The 23,929-nt window shown below is 35.8% G+C and overlaps 3 protein-coding genes across 4 annotated transcripts in view; 1 reads left to right on the forward strand and 2 right to left on the reverse strand.

The window, feature by feature from the left end:
* Positions 1 to 1,009, reverse strand: part of si:dkey-28b4.8 (sarcoplasmic/endoplasmic reticulum calcium ATPase 2) — a 38,674-nt gene extending 37,665 nt beyond the window's left edge. The window contains exon 1 of one of the 2 annotated variants that reach the window (XM_067441188.1): positions 970 to 1,009. In XM_067441188.1, coding sequence (XP_067297289.1) covers positions 970 to 994 — 25 coding nt within the window. In that variant the 5' untranslated portion in view covers positions 995 to 1,009. The other variant, XM_067441189.1, reaches the window with a different exon arrangement.
* Positions 1,010 to 2,830: 1,821 nt separating this feature from the next.
* pold4 (DNA polymerase delta 4, accessory subunit) lies at positions 2,831 to 6,147 on the reverse strand. Its single transcript, XM_067441247.1, has 5 exons — positions 6,012 to 6,147; positions 5,187 to 5,288; positions 4,940 to 5,029; positions 3,088 to 3,199; positions 2,831 to 2,972 (listed from the first exon to the last, which is right to left on the reverse strand). Exons 2-5 carry the CDS (start codon positions 5,284 to 5,286, stop codon positions 2,948 to 2,950), a joined length of 327 nt encoding a protein of 108 aa, XP_067297348.1. The 5' UTR covers positions 5,287 to 5,288; positions 6,012 to 6,147; the 3' UTR covers positions 2,831 to 2,947.
* Positions 6,148 to 6,165: 18 nt separating this feature from the next.
* Positions 6,166 to 23,727, forward strand: ssrp1b (structure specific recognition protein 1b). Its single transcript, XM_067441204.1, has 18 exons — positions 6,166 to 6,251; positions 6,700 to 6,799; positions 6,891 to 7,076; positions 7,181 to 7,286; positions 9,868 to 10,061; positions 11,559 to 11,659; positions 11,748 to 11,877; positions 12,224 to 12,327; positions 12,687 to 12,815; positions 13,565 to 13,786; positions 15,502 to 15,574; positions 16,275 to 16,407; positions 18,838 to 18,883; positions 19,154 to 19,277; positions 19,393 to 19,560; positions 19,659 to 19,756; positions 19,885 to 20,059; positions 22,375 to 23,727. The coding sequence occupies exons 2-18, from the start codon at positions 6,746 to 6,748 to the stop codon at positions 22,438 to 22,440; spliced, it is 2,109 nt and encodes a 702-aa protein (XP_067297305.1). The 5' UTR covers positions 6,166 to 6,251; positions 6,700 to 6,745; the 3' UTR covers positions 22,441 to 23,727.
* The last annotated feature ends 202 nt before the right edge of the window (positions 23,728 to 23,929 follow it).

Below are 23,929 nucleotides of genomic sequence, written 5' to 3' on the forward strand. Positions count from 1 at the left end.
TTGATTATGAATAATAAGTAATTTACCCTTAACCAAACCCCATTGCTGACCCCGTGGCAAGTGCGAGTTAATTAATATTACTCAGTAACGTTACTACGTTTTACAGTCTATGGTTACTACTTAATTGTAGTATTACACTGTAACAAGGGCACCATATAAATCTTTTCATGTTAGCTCTACTGGAACTATGGCGCACCTGTTACTGTACCTGCAAGTTCGGCTATTACGGTGACTTCTGAAGAAAACAATTCAAAATAACTGCATTCAAGAACACTATGAGAAAACGCTTCAGAAAAAAATCGCACATTTTTATTTATTAAACACCCGAGACTAAACATTTCAGCTGCGTGGTTCACTTGATGCCCAAGCAAATGACGATGCAAATGTAAATAGCGAATCTTTTATATTGCTGTCAAGTTTGTCTTTTAGCTGACTGAACAAATCCGCGCACACATCAGATTCATGACTGATCCTGCAGCAACAGCGATCGATATTCCCTCAATATACTGTATTATCAGACACAACATCTTACTCACCAGTCTAACTTTAATTCAGTCCTCGGAAAACCGATAACTTCCGTTATACTAACGTTAAATCCGTTACACGTAACCGCGACAAGAGAGAATATCCCAGTTATAGCCCAACGCGGTGAGGTATTGTAGATCGACGTGCTGTTGAAAACCAATACGACAGAGAGGCAGAGTGATGGCACTGCAGCGCTGCTCAAGGCAAATGATGATTTTCTGCTATGCGTTTTCCTTCTAATTTCAGCATGATCCGGACAATTATACAAAAAAAATCCAAGGCAAGATGAATGACTGACTTCTTAAGTGAATTTTTCGACGCTGTCGATTCTTGCTGAATGCGCCGGTAGCGTTTAAAATGGCAAAGCCGATGCTATAATCCGCGCTACCGCCTAGCTATAACCGTCGCTTTATTTAATACTAGGTCACTGAGCGACATTATTACCGTAGGTGCTTCCAGTCGCAGTCATCGATGGGCAGCGCTACAGCCAATGAGCAATCAAAACATCATCCTGACGGCTGGACTGGACAAATCATCTTTATTCCTCTACTGATAACCCCGCCTTCTCGTTCTTGCTGCAGGAGGGCGGGGCTTCCACCCGCATTGTGCCTTCTGTTTAACCAGTGACCGTTGCGTGCGACAGTATACGCCACACAATTTACAATTAGATAAACCAATCAGACTGCGTATATGTTAAGTGACGCAATTGGGAACCAATGAGAAACAACTCTAGGGACAACGTCGTTCGGGTCAATAATCCAGCCCCTCCCCCGCACCCATCTGTCACTCAAGGGAGGTATATTGTAGTGTCATGACGCACTAATGTAGTAGTGGGTAGTTAGGCCACAAGTGTACGAGGTCGAAATGACAAACTTGCACATTTACTTAAATGTATAATCTACACCGCCTTATAGCTATTATAAGGGAATTCCAGTCAAACGTGAAGAAGGCTGATGGGGTAGAAAGGGATCTGACCTATTTCAATTGTTGCCAAAATTATCTGCCCCTAATTAATACCATTCTCTAGAGGAGCTGCTGTAATTCCTGTAAGGGTATATTTTACATGTACGCATTCCTTACTGTAAAACCCATTTAAACAGCTAGAAATGGTTAAAGTTGTTAATCTCAGTTATTTCTGTGCAAACTTTAAGTTGAGTGCTCACTAACAGGTGAAGTTAAATCAGTGATGCGCGGTGGTGTTTTAAAATGAGGCAAAGTCCACATTTTTTAAATATGTATATCAACTGTAAATGTATAATGTTACGCTATTTAGTCTTTACTAGGCCTATGTTTTATTTATTAAAACCAAATATACATTAAATCAAGTTAGTGTTTTTACACATTTTTACATTTATTTCCAAATAATAGCTAAAGGTAGTATCAATTTAAGCCATATATTTTATTTGTGAACTAATATTCAGATGTTCTTTTTAATAGTCAACATATTTGTATCAGTCATCAAGCTTGTTCACACTGGTCACAGACGTAAAGATGTACCTTTATTTTCCCCAAGCTGTTGCTCACTAAAAAACACACCAGTCGTCATGTTTTCAGTCGTTTTTTCCAGTTTCAGTTGTTGAGAATGAATGAATATCAAAGCGTTGATATTATGGCTGAGTTGTTTACTTAATTTTTAATTAGTCTTCCCATTAATGTCATCATTTTATATATTTAGATTGATTTAAGAACATGCACAAAGAGACTGGATATATGCGTGGACCAATCATAACCGATCATATCCAATTGCATGCTGTGGGGGTGGGGGGTGTTGCATTGTTTTATTTTTGTAATATCGATAATTTTCTCATCCAGTTTTTTAGAGGAGGCACTGCCTCCCTTGTCTCATCAGAGGAAACACCCCTAAATTAAATCAATGTTTTTTTTTAAGTTCTTAACTTAGGAAATATTGCAGGTCGCATCACAGAGAGATCATCCATAAAAGATGCATTAGACAAACAAGTGCATGTGTGTATTATAATAAAGTATTAACAATGCATTTGTGTAGCATGCCCATTTTCAATTGAAAATAAACTGCATTAAAATCACTAGTAAAGTGGCCATTCAAATGATCGATAAAGGATGCTTCCAACAAGTAAATATGCTTCTGTAAACTGATATGCATCCCCTTACATACATTTGAACTCCACTGCATACCCGAATGCTGCTACAATGATGTCAGATGATACATAATTTGTGAATATACTAATAAAATTGATTAAAATTAGGATATAAGGGCCTGTTAAGTTCATGGATATGTGCATTGTAAATCATGATTGTTTAATAAATGCCTGAGAATCAACAATGATTTCATATATAAAAATGTTTAATAAAATGTAGTGTGATTAACAGCGAAGAACATATAAAACCCTATAAAAGTATTTTCTTCTTTTCTCCCCCTTCTGTCTTGTCTCTATCAGTTTTTTCAGAGGGGATAGTCACGCCAGAGACTGAAACAGAGAGAAAAAAGTGACTGTTATAGTGATAAAGGATTTGGTTTGTGTGGTTTCTATCTGCATGTGTAAAAGGAAGAGAGAGAATATGTGAGCAATGTGTTAGTAATACCTCTGTGTGTACTCTGGGTCAGAGTTCTCTTTCAGTACAATGTCTTTAATCTCCTGCGGGGGATTCAGCCCATGCAGTGCTGCCCTCTCCCATCTCTGCAATCGACTGATCCCTAACACACACACACACACGAGCATAAACAGAGGGTCACACTTTATTTTACAGTATGTGCACTTTCAATGTACATACAGTGTATTTACCCAAGAAAGTACAGAGTAAGGGTAAGATGGGGAAGGATGTCCCCCATAAGAACGATGTGAATTTACTTTTAAACTGTGGCATATTTAAATATAGGTTAAGTATGTGCAGGATGATGGTATTATAAAAGGCAATATATAGAAACATTTGCTAATTTATTTGATATAGCACAAAATATAAAATATTAAAAGTGGGAGAATCTTCAAAGATGGCACCTGCTGGGGCAAATTGCCCGCACCCAGATAAACTTTTACAGAATATATAAATTACTTTTGATATAATCATTATTAGTAATTATATATTTTTTGTTAAGTGTCATTAATGTAACATAGTAAATCAACTATTATATTTAAAATCTTGAAAAACTATTGAAAAAACTATGACAGACAAAGCAGAATCCCAGTAAAAGAGATGAGAAAGGTGAAATTATGACATACAGCTCTGGAAAAAATTAAGAGACCATGCAGAGAATTTAGAGAAATCAATGTTAAGTTGTCTCTTAATTTTTTCCAGAGCTGAATATTTATAGGCATATGAATATTTACATATTTAATTGCCCTTATTTTAATTGAAGATATGCCATTATAGAAACATTGTTTGTTGGAATGATTTCACTAAAAGCAAAGATGTACATCTAATTAATGGATTAAATTAACTAATAACCCCATAAATAACAAAATTATTACATTTAGAAATATGGTAACACTTTATTGTACAGTGTCCCTGTTACACATTGTACATTTATAAAAAATAAAAAAACAATCATTAAGCCTAATTATATAGTAAGTACATGTAGTTAATGAGTTATTACTTAGGACTTAATTATGTAATTATAATGTAACAAGGACACACAAAATAGTGTAACCAGAAATAGTAACTAAAAAAGCATGCCACTCTGGGCCTCCAGTGCCAATACTGAGAGGTTCATCTTACCCCAAGGGTGTAATTTTAACTTTTTACTTCAAAATAAAACCTATAACTTGTACTCCACAAATCCAAAAACATTGATGCGTCCACAAATCCCTCATTAACAAATAAACACACAAAAAAACTTGACTATAATACAGTGTCTAAGATGACTGTTTTCCAGAGACACAAAATTAGATCAGTTAACCACCAAAACTGTTTTGGCTAATGTAATCTCACAAATGTTGATAATCAGATGAAATGACTCAATTAAAAATAGCACAGCCATTCATCAAAAGAGTTGAGAGGAGATTTTGTGCCATCTATAGACAGGAGGGAAAAAAAGTGAAGGAGGCAGGGGTCATATATAAGGTTAGGTGGGTAGGTTTAGGTTTAGGGCTAGTACCTAGTTCCTTTACATTATTGCATGAGTACTGCGTTGTTCGTCTTATTAATATACATAAGACGCTATTTATATTAAGAAGATGAACAACGCAGTACTCGTTCTGTATCTAAGGGAACCGAGGTTATGTTAGTAACTGAGTACGTTATTACCCAGGTTTTTGTTGTTGTTTTTTAAATGCAAACACACACACATTTGCAACAATAGAATTCAATACCTCAAAGTGATAAAGCAGACAGTTTTCAGAGTTCTATATTACATACAGGCTACAGAAGACACATGAAAAATACAGACCTAAACTGCATTATGCAAATTGGCACAAAGATAATTAAACTGATGATGTACCTGTGCATGGTCCGAACTGCCAGTCTTGATCAAACTTCTTCAGTTCTTGTAGATCTTTTTCTCTTTCACTTAATTGTGGGGGCTCAGGCTCTGATCAGTAATAACATGTTATAAAGGCTGTTACAGGACTACTGGTGCATTCACATGCTCCTATAAATCATTTGCACAGTTTAGAAATACTATGACATTACATATTTCTGCTTTCATTTAAACATGCACATACACACAGAGAAACCAACTGTCCTACCTGCTTTTGGCGGGGAAGGAGACTTGCTTCTTTTGCCCCCTCTCTTTGCCTTCTTTACAACCTTAAAGGTGTCGGTGATGAGGCCACGCTTAGGTGTCATATCTAAAATGAAATTGGTAATTCTAATTTTAATATAGTAAAGTCCCAATATTACATTGACAAATACATTTGTATTTTTATACATTTATTCATTTGTATACATTTTGTTCTTTGTAAACATTACTTAATTAAAAAAACAGTTAATTTAACATTCATGTTAGATCATCTTTTAATTTTTATATTCTACAAAATATTTAAAATAGATAGGCTATGATCCTCTTCTTGGACTGTAATGCTGACTCCAATAAAAAAATTAGCACTAAAATGAATAATTCTTTTTGGGAACTTTCAAATACATAAAGCTAATGTATTACACCCTCCTTTGGGTTTTTTTCTGTAAAGTCTTCATTTTAGGGAGCACATTGCTCACTGAGCAAGATAATTGGCAGGATAAGAAATTTATTTCAGCCTCCTAATGCAATAAGTAGCCTATGTGTTAAAGACATAATGTTGTTTTGTAAACAATTAACACTCGGTTTTAATTTTTTTTATTAATAATAACATATCTCAGGTCAGATGCTCACGAACATTACACCAAAAAACTAATGTATGTATTATAACAAAGTGTAAGCAATGTTTTTTGCATTAAATAATAATTACATTAAAGGCATTAACGTTAAAGGTTGATAAATCGATCGACCGAACAATGCTTCAATCTCGAGTAACGTTATCTTCTTCAAAATTCTACGTGCATCCCCTTATACCCCATATAAATTTACGGCATACCTGAATGCTCCTAGAATGTTGTCAGATGATAAAATATAAGCGAATGTTGACAGTGGTTTTCATCAAATCCTTTTAACTTTCGCTTTGTGGCTCGATCGTTTACAAAACAGACTGACATTCAATAGGAAGGGCGGGGTCAGGCACAGAGCGTGATGGCGTCACGACGAGGGTAATAAGCTCTGCGGCGCTCCGCACATCTACGCACACAGGACTCGGCCTTGCTCCTCTCGCCGAATAACAGTAATACTGATTCAAATATCTCACATGTTTCATTTTCTGTGCAATAAAATTGTTCGAAATAAACTAGCATCGTTAGACATTTACTGTAAATGTAAAATAGTTCGTTCGTCACAAAAAAGAGAAAAAAAACACTAGCCGCTATTGGATGGCCAAATATGGTAGCGTTGCTAGCTCTATTTATTTGTTTATAGTTTTAAAAAAATTACAGTGCATCTGCAAAATATTTATATTCTTAAAGTTTTATTTTACAGCACAAAGGTAAATGTTTACATCCAAATCTATCTGCAATAAAAAAAAGTGTGCCGCTCAGTGTCATTTGGGATCTTTATTTCATTGATAACACTCTCGAAATGTTGACTAATTCATAATGCTACATGCAGTGTACAAATAAAGAAGCTATATGAATACTGTATGATGTGTATTTATGATTTTACCCCTGCTGTCGCAGCTTTTGAACGTCACAGGTTCACTCTGTCTAAGCTGGAGTGGCTGACATGAGTGACACTCTGGAATTCAATGATATTTATCAGGAGGTCAAGGGCACCTGGGTGAGTAATGGCTGCAACAGTCTGGTGTCTAATCTGAGAAGTTCTTCTAGAAAAAACTGAACAAAAACGACTGTCTGACCTCTCTTTGTAGAATGATGGCCGTCTGCGCTTCAGTAAGCAGACAGTGGTGTTTAAAAACAGTAAGACTGGGAAGGTGGACAGCATTCCGGTCGTCGAGATCACTCAGGCCCAGTGGAGGAGAGTCTGTCTGGGTCACGGCATCAAACTGTGCACCAACACTGGCCACATCTACAAATATGATGGCTTCAAAGACACTGTGAGTCAGAGATACAAAATTCAATCAATCAAAATAGATCAGTTTGCGCCACCCTTTCATTCCATGCCTTAAATTTGTATCCATCTCTTTATGTAACGTTACAGGACCTTGAGAAGATCTCAGAGTACTTCAAGGCCAACTACAAAGTGGAGCTGATGGAGAAAGACATGTGTGTGAAGGGCTGGAATTGGGGCACTGCTAAATTTAATGGTCAGTGCACTCCTGATGCAACACTATTTCTGATATATATATATATATATATATATATATATATATATATATATATATATATATATATATATATATATATATATATATAATATACTGTATAGCATATTGTATGGACCTTAATTCAACACTCTTTAAAATAAAGGTTCCAAATAGCGATGCCATAATAACCTTCCTTAATAGCATTCCCATAATAACCTTTCAGTGAACAGTTCTTATAGGGTCAATAACACACAAAATACACATCTTGAGTACCTATAGAGTAGTACTGCATCCTTCACATCTCCGAAGAGTCTATAGTTTTATCATATTTATAAAAGACATGCGCTGTACCGATTCTTTCCGAAAACTTCCAAGCCCGTGGAGGCATGCAGTGGGTGGAGCTAAAGAGACCCGACCACGCAAACGCCTATGACATTATATGCACTTGCATGCCAACAAAACAGACATTGGATGCAGTTTCACTCTCTGCCTGCGTTATCGACTTGTGACCGGGAAAAAACAAACACACTTGCAGAACTCTGTTGCTGCTCCGGAAAAACAAACTACATCCACTGTTTCCTTAACACTGGGTTATTTGGGAAGCTAAACAAGGATATTGTTTCCTCACACAACCAGAAACACACTTATTTAGTTCAACATTGTTGATTTTGTGGTCTAAAAACCAAATTACAGCACTGCTGGTGGCTTCCATAGCCCAAAAAAGTTAGTTGAAGGGCGTGCTCTTGCTCTTGCTCTGGTTGATGTGCATACACTCTCATCCAGAAGAAGTGCCCATACAAGGAGTTTCACCCTTTATAAAATCATACAGGGCCATACTTGGGGAAAAAAAGTTCCAAAACTTTTTTGAATCCTGCAGGAGTGTATTTGGCGCAGAAACACTTGTTTTTTTTTTGTTTGTTTTTTTACATTTTGGCCATGTTTAGCATTAATGAAACTCTTAACTCTTTAACAATGTAAAAAAGTGGTAATGCATGAAACAGCATTAGAACACCCCCCATAGTACCATGTTTTTCTTAGTGTAAAAAAAACATTGTATTATTCTAAAGAACTATAAAGAACCTTTTGTGCAATAAAAAAAGATCCATGCAAATTAATTGTTTTTCACAGACCCATAGATGCTAATAAAGAACCTTTATTTTTAAGAGTGAAGTTTCTATGGTCTGTCAGATAAATGGTACAGTATTAGAAGTAGGACTTTTAACACTTTATAATAAATAATATTAATAATTAGTATAGTATATGATATAAAGGCAGATCTTTTTTATTATTATTATTATTATTATTATTATCAGCATAGACCGATATAGTTTTCCTTTATGACTAAGTGTCAGAAGCAGGACTTTCATTAGATTACTTTCTTTGTTTAACAGGTCTGTCTATTAGATTATTAGAACTGTAAAGAAAGTAAATGATGCATAAAGCATAATGGTACATAAAAGTATTATGGTGTTATTAACGTGTTATTACTAAAATAGGCAAATACTATTTATTTATTTATTGAAAATATAATAGGATTACAGAATCATGCACTAGCTAAGTATAAATCTTTTTCTTTTACAGTTTTTTTTTCTTTTTCAGATTAATACATTTCCAAATTATTTCTTTCTAATTGAGTAAATATGATGTAAAATAAATATAAATCTTATTATAGCAGTCGGTTTACATTTGTTGTTTACAATCTTTAAATCCAATTCTGTGAAATAATTGATTAAAAAGGCTACACTATATTGGCAAAAGTATTGGGACACCCCTCCAAATCATTGAATTCAGGTGTTCTAATCACCAGTGGTGTATAAAATCAAGCACCTAGGCATGCAGACGCTTCTACAAACATTTGTGAAAGAATGGGTTACTCTCAGGAGCTCATTGAATTCAAGTGTGGTACCGTGATAGGTTGCTATCTGTGCAATAAGTCCATTCATGAAATTTCCACGGTCAACTGTTAGTGGTGTTATAACAAAGTGGAAGCATTTGAGAACAACAGCAACTCAGCCACGAAGTGGTAGGCCAAAATTTGTGCGGCCTTCAGATTACCTTATGAACAGTGTGTCGAGAACTACATGGAATGGTTTTTCATGATTTTCTCTAGAGTAACAAATCGCGCTTCTCTGTCTGGCAATCCAATGGATGAGTCTGGGTCTGGTGGTTGTATGTGTAAAGTTTGGTGGAGGGGGGATTATGGTGTGGGGATTTTCAGTTTTTGGGCTTTGCCCCCTTTAGTTCCAGTAAAAAAACTCCTAACTCTTAACATTTTGGAAAATGTCATGTTCCCAACTTTGAGGGAACAGTTTGGGGTTGGCCTCTTCCTGTTCCAACAGAAAGTCCAATGGGATGTCAATAAAGTTCATGTGCATGTAAAGGCAGATGTCCCAAAACTTTTGGCAATATAGTGTATAAAAGTTAACTACTATAGTAAATAATAGAAACAATGGAAAACTGTTTATGACTAAATTAATTGCATGTTCCAGCTTTGCATTTTTAATACACTTGTCTTACACAAATCTATCTTTTTACTGCCATATCAAATTATTAAGCTTTTTGCACTTCTGTGGCTTTTCAGGGCCATTGCTTTCATTTGAGGTGAATGACAGTCCTGCATTTGAGATTCCACTCTCCAGTGTGTCCCAGTGTGCAACAGGAAAGAATGAGGTCACTGTGGAGTTTCATCAGAATGATGACACAGAGGTATCCCTCATGGAGGTGCGCTTCTATGTCCCACCCTCCACAGGAGATGAGGGTTCAGACCCCGTGGAGGTAAGTGTGTGTGTGTGTGTGTGTGTGTGTGTGTGTGTACATACATGTTTTTCTATCCTGGTGAGGAATTCAACCTGAATGCATACTGACTCATGGGGTCTCGTGTCACTGTGGAGACCTACATTGAGGTCCCCGTGAGGAAACAATCTTATAAATCATACAGAATTCGTTTTTTTTTTTCATGTAAAAAGGCAGAACGTTTTGTGTGATGGGTAGGTTTACAATTTAAGATAGTAAATCAGACGTGTGTGTATAGCTAAAACTGACCAGGAGATGGCGTAGTTTACCAAGCAACAATCATAACATCTTCCTTGAGAAAGCGTTTCAATCTTTTAGATGCCATGACAGACCCCCAAATATATGATCATCCCTGTGCATGGTACCCACATCAATCAATCAATCAATCAATCAATAAACTTTATTTATAAAAAGTGCTTTTACAATGACGATTGTTTCAATACAGCTTCACAGTGTTAATTAGATTTGGCTGTACAGTGGTTCTGGAGAAAACAGGGATGTTATCAGCTTATTTTAATTTATCACATAGCGACAATGTTGGCAGATCAGTATTATAGTTTATAGAATTAAATAAGACATAATTAATACATTTTATTCATAAATTTAGTTGAATAACTTTAGTGTCCCCAACTGAGCAAGCCAAGCCAAAGGCGACAGTGGCAAGGAACCAAAACTCCATCTGGGCGTGATGGAGAAAAATAAACCTTGGGAGAAACCAGACTTAGTCGGGGTACCAGTTCTCCTCTGGCCTATTAACAGACCGTGTATGATTATTATTCTGGCAACCTTACAGGTCAGAAATCATATTAGATTGGAATATTCAAATTTCTATCTAACATCCTAAAATTTAAAAAGCAACTATAAAATTTTCTGTATAAAGACCTAGTTTATACTGGACAAAAATTATAAAATATTTAGCTTATTTTATGTTTAAAATGTTAAAAAAAATTCTACTCTCTATAGTAATCAATTTAATTTACATTTATTTGTGTAGATTATTTTCACACTGCATATCGTTTTTTACAGATGCAAGCGGTTTTACAGATGTAGAAAATGTCTACATTACAATTTAGAGTAACATAATCATCAAACATGACTGTTTTGAAATAATGTCCATCTTTTAAAAATGTACAGTTTTAAGATAATATAAATCAAACATTGCTTGAGCATTGCTCATTGACAATTCATATTATTGTTAGATGTATTATTTAGAATTATACTTTATAAATAATGTATTATATAGATATATTATTTAGCATGTTTAGAATATAATTTAGATATTATTTATCAAAATATAATTTATTGAAATAATTGTATTATTTGTTTTCTTTGTTTCTGTTATTATGCATTTTTTCCCAATTTTTACATGGATTTTTCTATAAACTATTCCACAAACCCTCTATCACTCCCTTGCGACCCCAGTTAAAAAAACACTGCCCTATAACAAATAAGGTAGAGAACTCTTCTCTGCTGTTTCAGGCATTTGCTCAGAATGTTCTGTCCAAGGCAGATGTCATCCAGGCTACAGGAGATGCTGTGTGTATCTTCAGAGAGTTGCAGTGCCTCACACCTAGGGGCAGGTACATACACCCACACACCCAGATATTTACCTCACAATCTTTCTGTTTTCACTTTAAAATAAATGATGATTTTTTTTTTCCTCTCTAGGTACGATATCCGTATTTATCCAACATTCCTCCATCTCCATGGTAAGACGTTTGACTACAAGATACCATACACCACAGTGCTCCGCCTTTTCCTGTTGCCTCACAAAGACCAGCGGCAGATGTTCTTTGTGGTGAGTGGGGCATCATAGTATGTAAAATAGTTTTTGATTCATCTGTAGGGCTAGTATTAGAGGGCTTATTCTATTCCATTTATCCATTTTTCATAACGGGCCATTGTCCTACTGTTTAGAGAGTCGGTCTTGTAACACGAAGGTCACGGGTTTGAGTCTTGGCACTGGCAGGAAATGCTGTGTTCAATAGTTACTTCTGTGTGTGTGCACTTGGATGGGTGCAATGCCGAGCACAAACTCAGAGGATGGGACACCATACTTGGCTTCATGTTACTTTCACTATTTCTGTTGTGTGTCTGATTGATTGCATTATTTGTTAATAGTTGCAACCTACCTTCTGTTTCAGATCAGCCTGGACCCTCCCATTAAACAGGGGCAAACTCGCTACCATTTTCTCATTCTTCTGTTCTCCAAGGAAGAGGACATCAGCCTCACTCTCAACATGAATGAGTGAGTGAGAGCGAGAGAAACAGAGACAGAGAATGAGTAACACCGGTGAAGGATTTGATTGGGGTCAGAAAAAAACTGTTTACATTTTATGCCAAGACTAAAAGAAACCAAAGAGAAATGAATGTTTAACTATATTCTGTGAAGTGTTTTGTCAGAAAAAGTGACTCTTCCCGAACAGCTTTCACTTCAACGAAGTCAAATGCGTTATCCTAGGCAACTTACAGTACATGTATTACAGGGACTGTAACCTCGGAGGAACATGGAGTTCAAGGAATTGTTCATGAAAATTCTGAAATGAACATTCTGCTGTCATTTGCTGATCCACTCACAGTATCATTTCTCTCTCTAATGTGCTGCAGGGATGAAGTGGAGAGACGTTTTGAAGGGAAACTTAATAAAAACATGTCGGGCTCTCTCTACGAGATGGTCAGTAGAGTCATGAAGGCCCTGGTCAACAGGAAGATCACAGTGCCTGGAAATTTCCAAGGGTAAAACACATATACAAAATATATAAATAATATACAATAAACAACGGTAAGAGAAAATAATATATTGTATAAAACATGTAATTAACATTATTGTATAGATAAATTAATTATCATAATTTATGTTAAAAAATGTATTTTATCTAACAAGAGAATATATAGCTTCTTTTACAAATTGTGTTACAATAGATATATTTTTTAATTAAAGAGTATCGAAAATGCATAAATATAATCAATATACACCAAAATGCCTGAAACATAACCACTGAACCAAATCTTCCTGATTCATTTCTTAATTCTTTAACAGTAATTTGATCAAAGTACAGTAAAAACAGCAATATTGTGAGATATGATAACAATTTTAAAAACATCTGATTTCTATTTTAATATATTTTAAAATTTTATTTAGTCCTGTGATGCAAAGTTGATTTTTTTGGCAGCCATTACGTTCAGTGTCACATTATCCTTCAGAAATCCTTCTTACATGCTGATGAATATAAAGTTTTAAAGAAAACTATTTCAATAAAATCTTTTGTAAGATGATAAATCATTACTGTCACTTTTGTTCAATTAAATGCATCCTTGCTGCATAAAAGTATGAATTTCTTACTGACCCCAAAGTTTTGAACATTAGTTTATATTCTGACATTATGTAGAACAAAATATTATTTACACATTTTGTTAAGTCTATTTTTGTGGGAAAAAGATATACCCTGATCACATTTCATTATGTCTCCCTCTCTTCTCTGTAGTCACTCAGGAGCTCAATGTATAACATGTTCATATAAGGCCACTTCAGGGCTGTTGTATCCTTTGGAAAGAGGTTTTATCTATGTGCACAAGCCCCCGGTGCACCTGCGCTTTGAAGAGATCGCCTGCGTGAACTTCGCCCGCGGAACCACCACCACCCGCTCCTTCGATTTCGAGATTGAGACCAAGCAGGGCAACCAGTACACCTTCAGCAGCATTGAGAGGTTGTCCAATGTTGTCCAATTGTCGGGAACATAGTTTTGTGGAAACTAGACCATACCAGTAATGAATAGACCAGTGTTCAATATCCTATTTAAGGTGCTTCCTGCCATTATGTCCTTGAGCACTTAACCTCCATCTGCCATAGAAAGTCTCAGCCTCTTTGTGGTGATTTTAAAAGAGTAACTCTCTTTTAGTGACCTGACCCCTTCTACATTAGATGTTAAAGATGCATATCATGACAATCAATACACCATGATCACATCACATTAATGTGGCAGAAACAACAGTTGCTGCAAACAGTTCATCCTTGTGTCATTCAAAACCTGTTTGACTTTCTGTTTTTGTTCATTCATTGAAAGTCAGTGGGGTTCAAAACACTTTTTTTTAAAGTATATTCTTCAATGTTTCACAGAAGAAAGAAAGTCCTACAGGTTTGGATTGACATGAGAGAGTAAATGATGACAGAAATGTCATTTTATGACAACTATCCCTTTACGTAACATATTCTTCCACCATTCCGGGACATTCTTTTTGTAAAAACACTACACACAACAAACATCCTGCACTTCAAATCTAATACACAATGAGCTAATATAGAAAAAACATGTTTCACAAAACAAACCCTATATAACATAGGGATAAATACTTTTTCAACACTAAACTGACTTCAGCTAAACAGCCAAAATCCATAATATTCCTGTTATCACTGTAAAGCTGCTTTGAAACAATCTGTATTTTATAAATGGTAACACTTTAGTTTAGAGTCCAGTTCTCAATATTGCTTATTAGCAGGCATATTACTATGATATAGGCTGTTTATTAGCACATTTTAATGTCTTATTCTGCATTAGCTTATTTTACATTCCAAATCCTACCTTACTATTAATAAGCAGTAATTAGGGATTTGCTGAGGCAAAAGTCATAGTTAATAGTTAGTTAATATTGAGAATTGGCCACTAATCTAAATGGTGACCATATATAGCTCTATATAAATAAAGGGGACTTGACTTTTTAATTGAAAAATACTGTACCGGCCCGTTTACACCACCAACAACAATAACTAACTAACTTTAAAGTTTTAATTTTCACTTAAAAAAATTAAAAACAAAGTCCACACCACAGCTATAATGGTATTGATTCATCAACAGCAATCAGAATCCCCCCAATTTTAAAGAGATTAAGCATTTAAAGGTGCAGTAAACAATTTCTGAGGAACTGTTGATATTTAAAATCGACACCCAAAAAAACACCTCCCTCCCCTTATTGCTCTACCCCCAAAATAACAAATACACATGCAATGACTTACAGCTAACGCATCAGATTTTTCTGTTACTATAGCTAATATTACAAAGACAGCATATCTTGGTTCTCATATTAAAACAGCAGAGCAGAAACAAAGTGACGTTGTGTCCATTTTCAGGCCTTCTTTCTTTTTTTATTCAGCTTGACTATGTACAAACACTTCTTTTTTTCCCAGCACACACACAGATCAAACATTTAGCACATATTCACAACATTGTTTATTTAGGTATTGATTTCTGTTTTCAACAGTGTTTCTCAAAAAATGCTTACTGCACCTTTAAAGTGGCAGACGACATTACTGCAGTGCTCTTAGAAAAATAATGTTACAGTCTGCTGTTGTGGACACTAATATAGTTATTGTTATAGTTATCATTCTTGGTGTGAATGGGTTCTATATCTCTATGTTTTTCTTCAGGGAGGAATATGGGAAACTCTTTGACTTCGTCAATGCCAAGAAGTTAAGCATCAAGAACAGGGGCTTTAAAGAGGTACACCCACAGTCCTTTTTTTGTCCTATGAAGCAGAACATCATTTTCATCTGCATAGACATGTCCATAGACCCCTCACATAGTGGACACACACTTATTCTACTCTTTGTGTTTGTGCTGTATGTCTGTGTTGTGTTCATGTAGAAAAAGGTTGGTATTGCCCTGCGGACTGGTCTGGTGTCGGTTCTCTAATAACTCGCTTGCATGGTGTTTGTTTGCGTGTCTCAATCACAAGCCGAGTGTCAGAAGCGTTCTCTCTTGTCTTTGAAGGCTTAAAGCAGATGTCTCATCCATCAAAAGGTGGCAAGGCTCACTGGTTATGATTTGACCAGGTGAACGCTGTGTTCAGATGACTCAGACTTTTATTATAAGACTGCAACAGTGTTTTGTCTTAAATCTGTATATCCTTTTGTAATCACTTTAGTGACTTTACAAGAAAACATTAAGTGTTCTAGACAATTCTGCGTGCTATGAACACAGCGTCGCTCAAGGGCGTGCTTTTGAGTGAGTTAACACTGATTGCTTGTATGAATGTGTGCGTATGTGAGAGAGAGAGAGGCCGGTGAGGAAGGGAACATGAATGGGTTTGAAATCTTTGCTTGGAGTCGGCTTTCCTGTATCCGCTTTGTTACAAATACTAATTTTACAATGACATTATGTTAATACTGCATTGATATAATTTTGGTTTTTACTCTATCAGGGTATGAAAGGTAATGACAACATGTACAGTGACTCAGATGACGACCAGCATGATGCGTATCTGGAGCGTATGAAAGAAGAGGGCAAGATCCGCGAGGAGGCCAATGACAGTGATGACTCAGAGGGTGAAAGTGGTGAGTAGCAGCTTATTCTTCCATAAGCTTTACGACTTTTTACTTATGTTATTTAGGCTAGAATTGGTTTTTGCTGTGATATCAAAATTGGCGTAGAGAATTAAACCATCTAAAATGTTGGTATCATAACCTTATTTCCTAAAAAAATAACTATTGCGTAGGGCTACACGGTATTGGAAAAAACTAACATTGCAATATTGCGTTATTTTGCGATATATATTGCGATATGAAAACAGTTTCGCCAAATAAGTATCTGTATTTGTATAGAATTAAAGGGTTACTTCACCGATTTAGCATGTGGCTTTGTAGCAGTAGAAACCCGGGAGTATATTCGAATGATCAGGCTTCCCCCCTCATATCCCCCTGAGACGAGAGATTTATGTATTTTAGTTCTGGAAAAAATCCTCCAATAACGCAAAATAATTTCTACTACATTAATGACCCAGTTTAAATACAAAGCTTAATGCTAAATCCCTGAAGTAACCCTTTAATAATTCAATAATGATTGTGATGATTTTGTAGGAGAGTGCTAGCCTGACGTGGTCATACTCAATTCTAGTCAGAATATGAGTCTGAAACTGCTCCATTGGGCTGTGATTATGGGGCGTGTTTCAACCGAACCAGGAAAGACCTCAATTGGATAGACCTACAACCAATCAGAGCAACGAAGCAACGCCAACAGAGCTCTACTGCACTGTGTTGCCAAGTCTGCGTTGTTTCCCCCCGCGGGTTGTTTTCTATGTCCGCGGGTTGAAGCAACTATTATGTGATATATAGACCCATGAGTGCGAATTTTAGCAGGCAACCTTGCCAAAATTACACACATTTTACCCCTCAAACACCATTTTTTTTTCCGGAGAACCCCCCGAGAAGCTATTGTTTTGGACTAGTAGTTGGCAGGTTTTGTTGTAAAAACTTGGCAACCCTGACTGAACGCACGCTGGAATAAACGATCTTTGCCGGTGTTGTAAAGAAATACAAGAATTGAATGAGTACTTACCCAACATGATCATACTTTTTAAGAGAAATTGTGAAGGTGAATGCATACAAAAAAGTTCTGCGTTTAAGATTTGAACAAATATAATCCAAGCCCCTTTGATGACGTGCATGATTATGTTACTGTTGATCATCTGTCCGTCATCGTCTAAAGCCCGTCCTGATGATTTCATTGGTCCGAACAGTTTCTGTTCGGGGATAATCACTCCTCTATGGAGCGAGGCCAGACCGAATTGCCCGATCTAAAAATGTTGTGGGTTTACAAATTACAAACATAGATACATACAATAGGACAAAGATACAAATAAATCTAACTATATTCAGATATAGACACTGAATAATCAAAATGTAAAATAACACTGCATAGTCTTCACTGAATAATTTAAATATAATTAATTATAAATTAACCCTTTACGACCTGAAAGCATTTTTTATGTGACATACACAAAAGTAAAAACTCATAACACTAAAACTATAGCAAGGAGAGTCAAATGGTATCTTTTAACAGAACACTTTTAATAGAACACTACATTTTTAGAAAATATAAATTACATTACATTTGGACATTCTTGTGTTGAGAAACTTCGGATAAAAGACAAAAAATACATAATTTTTATTATAGTTTTAGCATAATTTCCCTACATGTGAGCTTTGTGGTGATAGCATAAAGTAATCAAAAGTTACAGCATTTGGCACTAAGATAGCCTTTTTGTTTAGCCCTTGATGCCCTCTAATTTTTATAATGAGCAATATCTCGTGATCAATGCATTGCATTTTAATCGTGAGAATCTGCTGGAAAAAAATTATGTTTAATTTTCTACGATCTGTGCATATTTCATGAAGTTATGAAATAATAAGAAATCTATATTTATGCGCCTGTGCGCATATTAAGAGGGTGAAAACAACGCATAGGAGCGTGTTGGAGGCTTGATCTGAATGTGTAACATCTATAATTTTGTATGCAAAAATAATTATTGTACCACCCATTTCATTTTAGTTTCTATTGGCTCTTAAACAGAGACACGCAAATGGGAGCGCATGTGCACGTGGCATAAAGGGTTAATACAATTTATCTTTGATAAAGCTATAAAAGGGATTTCCTCTTTTGTTGTTTGATTAACATTGGTGGTGACAAACAGCTGTGGGTATATTAAGCTACTGTCAGTTTATGACAAGAGCACAGATCCAATATAACTATACACCATTTTCTCTCAATTGTTTACAACACAAGTCTGTTCAAGCTGAAAAGAAGAGAAAGAATTTAGTGCTCACATGCTGTATGTGTGGCTCAGATATAAAATTGATAAGAATTTGTTTATATCACCCACACCTAGGTGCAACTATATTTGGGTGTCATAAACTGGCTTGGCTGACCAGAAAAAGTTTTGTGTGAGAAAAATCAACATTTGAATTTACTTTTGTTTTCTTTTTCAGATGAATCATTTAACCCTGGAGAAGAAGATGATGATATTGCAGAAGAGTAAGATACTTTGCGTTTATCTGTGTGCAACAGCTTAAATTAGTGGTGCCTTCTAAGGAAAAATATCGCTTTTACTATTGCTCATACTTGAACAAACCATAAACATAAGAATAAAAAAAAAACAAATATGCAAAAAAAAACCACCTATAAAACCACCCAGAACCCCCTATAAATGGCCTTTGACACTAAAAACCACTCATAACACCCTAGAGCACACTTACACTTTCTTCAAAAAATCTGATACCTAATAAAGTCATATTTTTGTGTCAGGTATGACAGTAAGGCTTCTGCCAGTGAAAGCAGCGCTGATGGCGGGGACAGTGATGAAGACCGGAAGAAGAAACCAGCCAAGAAAGCTAAAATTGCAAAAGAAAGAAAACCACGGAAGAAAGAGGTGAGAAATAGTGGGTGGCCGTCTATAAACTATTTACGTAGCATTTATTTTAATTACAAGCCGTACAAGTACTTGCAATTTCATAAAGTACTTCTTTATGTGTTTTTGCGTTTAGAAAAAGGCAAAGGATAGCAGCGCCCCAAAGAGGCCAATGAGTGCCTACATGCTCTGGCTGAACTCTAGCAGAGATCGCATTAAATCAGAGAACCCAGGCATCTCTGTCACAGAAATCTCGAAAAAAGCTGGAGAAATGTGGAAACAAATTGGCAAAGACAAGAAAGAGGTGACTTACTGGACCTTCCACAATGTCAAAGCCTCAGATTGTTTTCTCTTGTCTTGGTACACTTTAAACTGACACATGTGTCTTGATCTTTCCACCAGGAGTGGGAAGGAAAAGCAGAGGAAGCTAAGAAAGACTATGAGCGAGCGATGAGAGAGTACAAGGAGAGTGGTGGAGGATCCTCGGGCAGCTCAAAAAAGTAAAATGTTTAAATAGCCTAGTCAAAAATGAAAATTCTGTCATTGACTCATCACATTTTTCATAACTATGATGTCAGCATTAATAATTGACCATGTCTCACTGTTTTCTCACATTTTATTCCTGAAGGGAGAAGAAAAAGAAAGTAGGGAAGAATGAAGAAAAGAGGAAAAGGAAGTCAGGTGGTGGGAGGGAGAAAGAGAAGGAGCGAGCAACAGGCAACGATAGCTTTAAGAGTCGAGAGTTCATATCCAGTGAAGAGAGCTCATCAGAGTCAGAAAAAGGCAAAGGACGGAAGCGCAAGGTAACAAACTTACACACATTTCACAAAATTGTTTATGCAATGGGAACAGTTTCGCTCAGTCACGGATTTACAGCAACAGTGTTTTACATAAGCCGTGATTCCACCGAAATTACCCATAACTGCGTTTCCATCACGTCTAAGTGCTGTGAAGATTGAGAATATTAGTCCAAGCGCCACTCCGTACATAGTTTAAAAGATGGGTAACTTTATAGTTGGGTTTTCAGAAATTACATTTTTAAAACGACAATCAATATGTACACATACTGAGAAGCGAGGCTATCAGACAACATTAAAGTATTGACCAAATGTCAAAGATTATGTTTTGTTGTTTGTTTTTTTGCACCTCCTCAACAGTCCTCTAGGATGTTCAAAATCTACAAAATGAGACTTACTTGTATTCTTACAAACAGACTTTTTACATTCATACGGTTGAATGGAAAATAATGCATAATGCAAAATTCAATCCAATTTTTAGGAACAAAACTAATGAATTCTTTCCAGATTTAGCTCAAGAAGAATAAAAAAAAATAGAACAGTATTGTTCTGATTCATTTAATTTATATAAAATTTATAATAAGGTTCCATTAGTTAACATGATTCATGTAGTCGCCAACATGAACTAACAATGAGTAATGGTTAACTTTATTTAGTTAATAAAAATGCATATGTTCATGGTTATTTCATGTACCTTAATATAAACAAATAATACTTTTGATTTTAAAAATGAATTAGTAAATGTTGAAATGAACAACCTCATATTAGTACATGCTTTAAAAATATTTTGATTATTTCATAACTAACATAGTTAACTATTCGTAAAAAATGGAACATCGTTGTAAAGTGTTAACATTTTAATAAATTAAGTGTTAAATTAATTCATTTATTCTAAATCTAATTTGCTATTTAAATTAAAATCAAATAGTAGAAGCTGCCGGCCAATAACTTTTTTGGGGTTAAATATTATCCCAAATGATTTTTTGAGCAAGTACATAACCAGCCAGTGTTCAAAGCGGTCTCCTTACCTTTGGCAAATTCACAAACGGTAAGCTTACAATAATGTGTTATAATTTGAGTGGTACTGGAAGCTTTCTGTGAGAAATACGAGTTTCCACCGTTCGTCTTTGCATCATTACGCCACATCTGTATACATAAAGTCGTCTGGGCTAGTAGGCTTTATTGTGTATGTGGATGCTATGCAGGTGGCGGATTATTTGTGGCCTCTTCTCACAGCAGCTGGAATGTGATTAAACTTGTCATTTTGATGGCGGCTTGTAATCTAGAAAGTTAAAAACGACAATCATTGTTGATAGACAACCCACACATACACCTCAAAACATTGAATTTTTTTTGTACTGAGGAGCTGTGCCAATGCACAATCCAGAAGAAGATAACTCTGAAAATAATTGTAATTTCAGGGTTCAAGCAGAGATGGTGACAAAGAGGCAAAACTTACAGACTGCAGCTTTAAATCAAGTAAAACAAAGTAATCCAAAGGGTAGCCTCGCCTAGCCAGACCTTCAGACTGACAGCAGGGGGTCTGGACTCTTTTGCAGCTTTTATTGGTCATGGACCGCCCAAGAGGACGTTTGACCAACATTAACATTCGTTTTGGTCCGCATCATGTAGGGCGTGAAAGGGTAAAGTCAATGTCCCTGCAATAACAGACCAGCGTGCATCTTTAAATTATTAATTTAAGTTTACAGCAACAATGGAGTCACGAACATCACATACGTTTGATAATCGAGCGTTTAGTCGATCCTAGTAAGTGTTCATTGTCACAGTTGTAAACACAATGTTGCTCTTCTTCGACAAGGGAGTTTGGCGCCACGGCATTTGTTTTAGGGCGGACCGTTAAAGAACGCAACACGCGCGTCTACAGGTCATCCTGTAGAATTAAACCAATCCGATGATGACTTCGAAACTCCTGAAGTGTTTACAGATAAGTGTGCCATATGCATCAGACGTTCAGCCAACGGTCCGTGGGTGTGACGTCTGAGGCTGAGACTATCTAAAGAGTAGCAACAGCAACTGGCCAACTGAAAGGAGCACAAAGAGGAACTAAAATACATAGTGATAATGACAACATAAAAAGCATGTGAGATGATTAGATGAGTGTCCATGACAACTGATGACTGGCGGGAAATTAGGAACAAAGGAAACACAGAAAGATAACTGATGAATGACTGAAGAACGAAACTAAACAGATTGTGACAGAAAATGTATTGAATCTATAATTTTATATTGCATTGTCCTTGTTTAGATTTGAAAATGTATTGTCTCCCTGTCATTCTCTGTTTGTGCTTCTTTTTATACAGGGGTCTGATGATGAAGAGGAAGTGCTCAGCACACCGCCAAGCTCTGAGGAGTCCGGCTCAGACTGAAAGACACTGCCAGACAGGGGCGAGTGGAAGAAAACCCTTTTGTTACACTAATTTCAGTGTACATGACCTGATGAAATCCTAATAGTACACGCATTCAAAAACACTTGTGTATTTATACCTTTGGTATTGTTGACTTTAATGGAATAGCTCGCCTGGCCCATATGTCATTTCAAACCTGGATGACTTATTCTTCCTGAATGAGGACTGGAGCTTTCAAAGATGCAGAGGCACCATAACAGTATAATAAATGTAGCTAATACAACCATAACATTTTATACTCCAACACTATATTCCAAGTCATGCTAGATCTATACACTAGTTTTGTGTGAGGAACATTTCTTAAGATTCACTCTAGCTATGGCTCATTCAGGAAAGAAGTACTGTATTTCTTACATGAATCGGAATCTGCATTTCATACAGGTTTGGAACAACACGAGGGAAAACTATTCCTTTAAATGAGTGTGTATTCATTTTATGTTGTCCTGTACTTGTTCAGATCACCATGTCTATCTGTTTGTACAGAGATATGCTGCTTTCCAAACAGAAACTGTATCTTTGACACATATATTGAGTTTGCTCTATATACAGTATGTATTTGCATTGAAGGACAGTTATGAAACAAAACATTTTTTTTACATTTGTATTCACCTCAAAATAATCAAACATATTTGATTTTGATCCGAGCTCAACATTTATTTTATACAGTATTTTGAAATGTTGTCTAGCACACACATTACTAATTGTACACGTTTGTCGATTCATTAAATAATCTACATTTAAAAATATTTTATTGTTTTTAAGATTTTAAAGTTATCATATTCATTTATGACGTATGAAAACCAACAATCATTTTCTCATTCACATGCACATCATCCTCTGTAATGTAGGTGGAAATATTATGTGGTTTTTAAGATAATGTGGTTGTGGAGCCAGTAAAAGGATTTTAGACTAGTAAAAGCCAACAAACTTGACTAATGGATGTAAGCTTTCTGGAAAAGTGTATCATTCTTTCATTTTCAGTTGTAAAGCTTAAGAATTACAATGTGAATATTAACATCAGCATGTATATTTTGTGATGTTAGGCACCATCTTTTTATGGGCACAAATTTTCCAAGCCAGTTTCACTTGGGACACGGCCCCCATTAATTCACTGCCTTTTGTCAAAAAATGTTTCTCACATTTCTGCAATTATGACATGCATCATATTTTCTGTTGTCTAGAATCAGAAGGGATGTCTGGGGCATGTTGCAATAAATTGCTTAGACTAATAGCTATTAAAAGTTAGACTTTTTTTTTTTTCCCAGATGCATAAAAACTTGAGCTTGGTCTTTTTTAAAAACAAAAAGCTAGACTGATTATCACTTGGCTAACCGCTGTTTGATCAGACAACTTTTACAGTCATAATGGTTGTGTGTGTTTTTAGCCACCCTTGTGGATAGTTCTTTGAACTAAGTTCCCAGAACTAACCAATGCAAAACCCTCTGATATA

This window comes from Pseudorasbora parva, chromosome 4, assembly GCF_024679245.1.
Source record: "Pseudorasbora parva isolate DD20220531a chromosome 4, ASM2467924v1, whole genome shotgun sequence".
Taxonomy (NCBI): domain Eukaryota; kingdom Metazoa; phylum Chordata; class Actinopteri; order Cypriniformes; family Gobionidae; genus Pseudorasbora; species Pseudorasbora parva.

Bases quoted from the DNA above. Each gene is read 5' to 3' on its own strand.
- ssrp1b (XM_067441204.1), top strand. From the start codon at position 6,746: ATGAGTGACACTCTGGAATTCAATGATATTTATCAGGAGGTCAAGGGC. The intron at 10,062-11,558 runs GTAAGTGTGTGT...CTGCTGTTTCAG, and splicing joins AGGGTTCAGACCCCGTGGAG to GCATTTGCTCAGAATGTTCT. The intron at 16,408-18,837 runs GTGAGTAGCAGC...TTTCTTTTTCAG, and splicing joins TGACTCAGAGGGTGAAAGTG to ATGAATCATTTAACCCTGGA.
- pold4 (XM_067441247.1), bottom strand. From the start codon at position 5,286: ATGACACCTAAGCGTGGCCTCATCACCGACACCTTTAAGGTTGTAAAG. The intron at 5,030-5,186 runs GTAGGACAGTTG...ATTACTGATCAG, and splicing joins TCCTTCCCCGCCAAAAGCAG to AGCCTGAGCCCCCACAATTA. The intron at 3,200-4,939 runs GTACATCATCAG...TGTGTGTGTTAG, and splicing joins GCAGTTCGGACCATGCACAG to GGATCAGTCGATTGCAGAGA.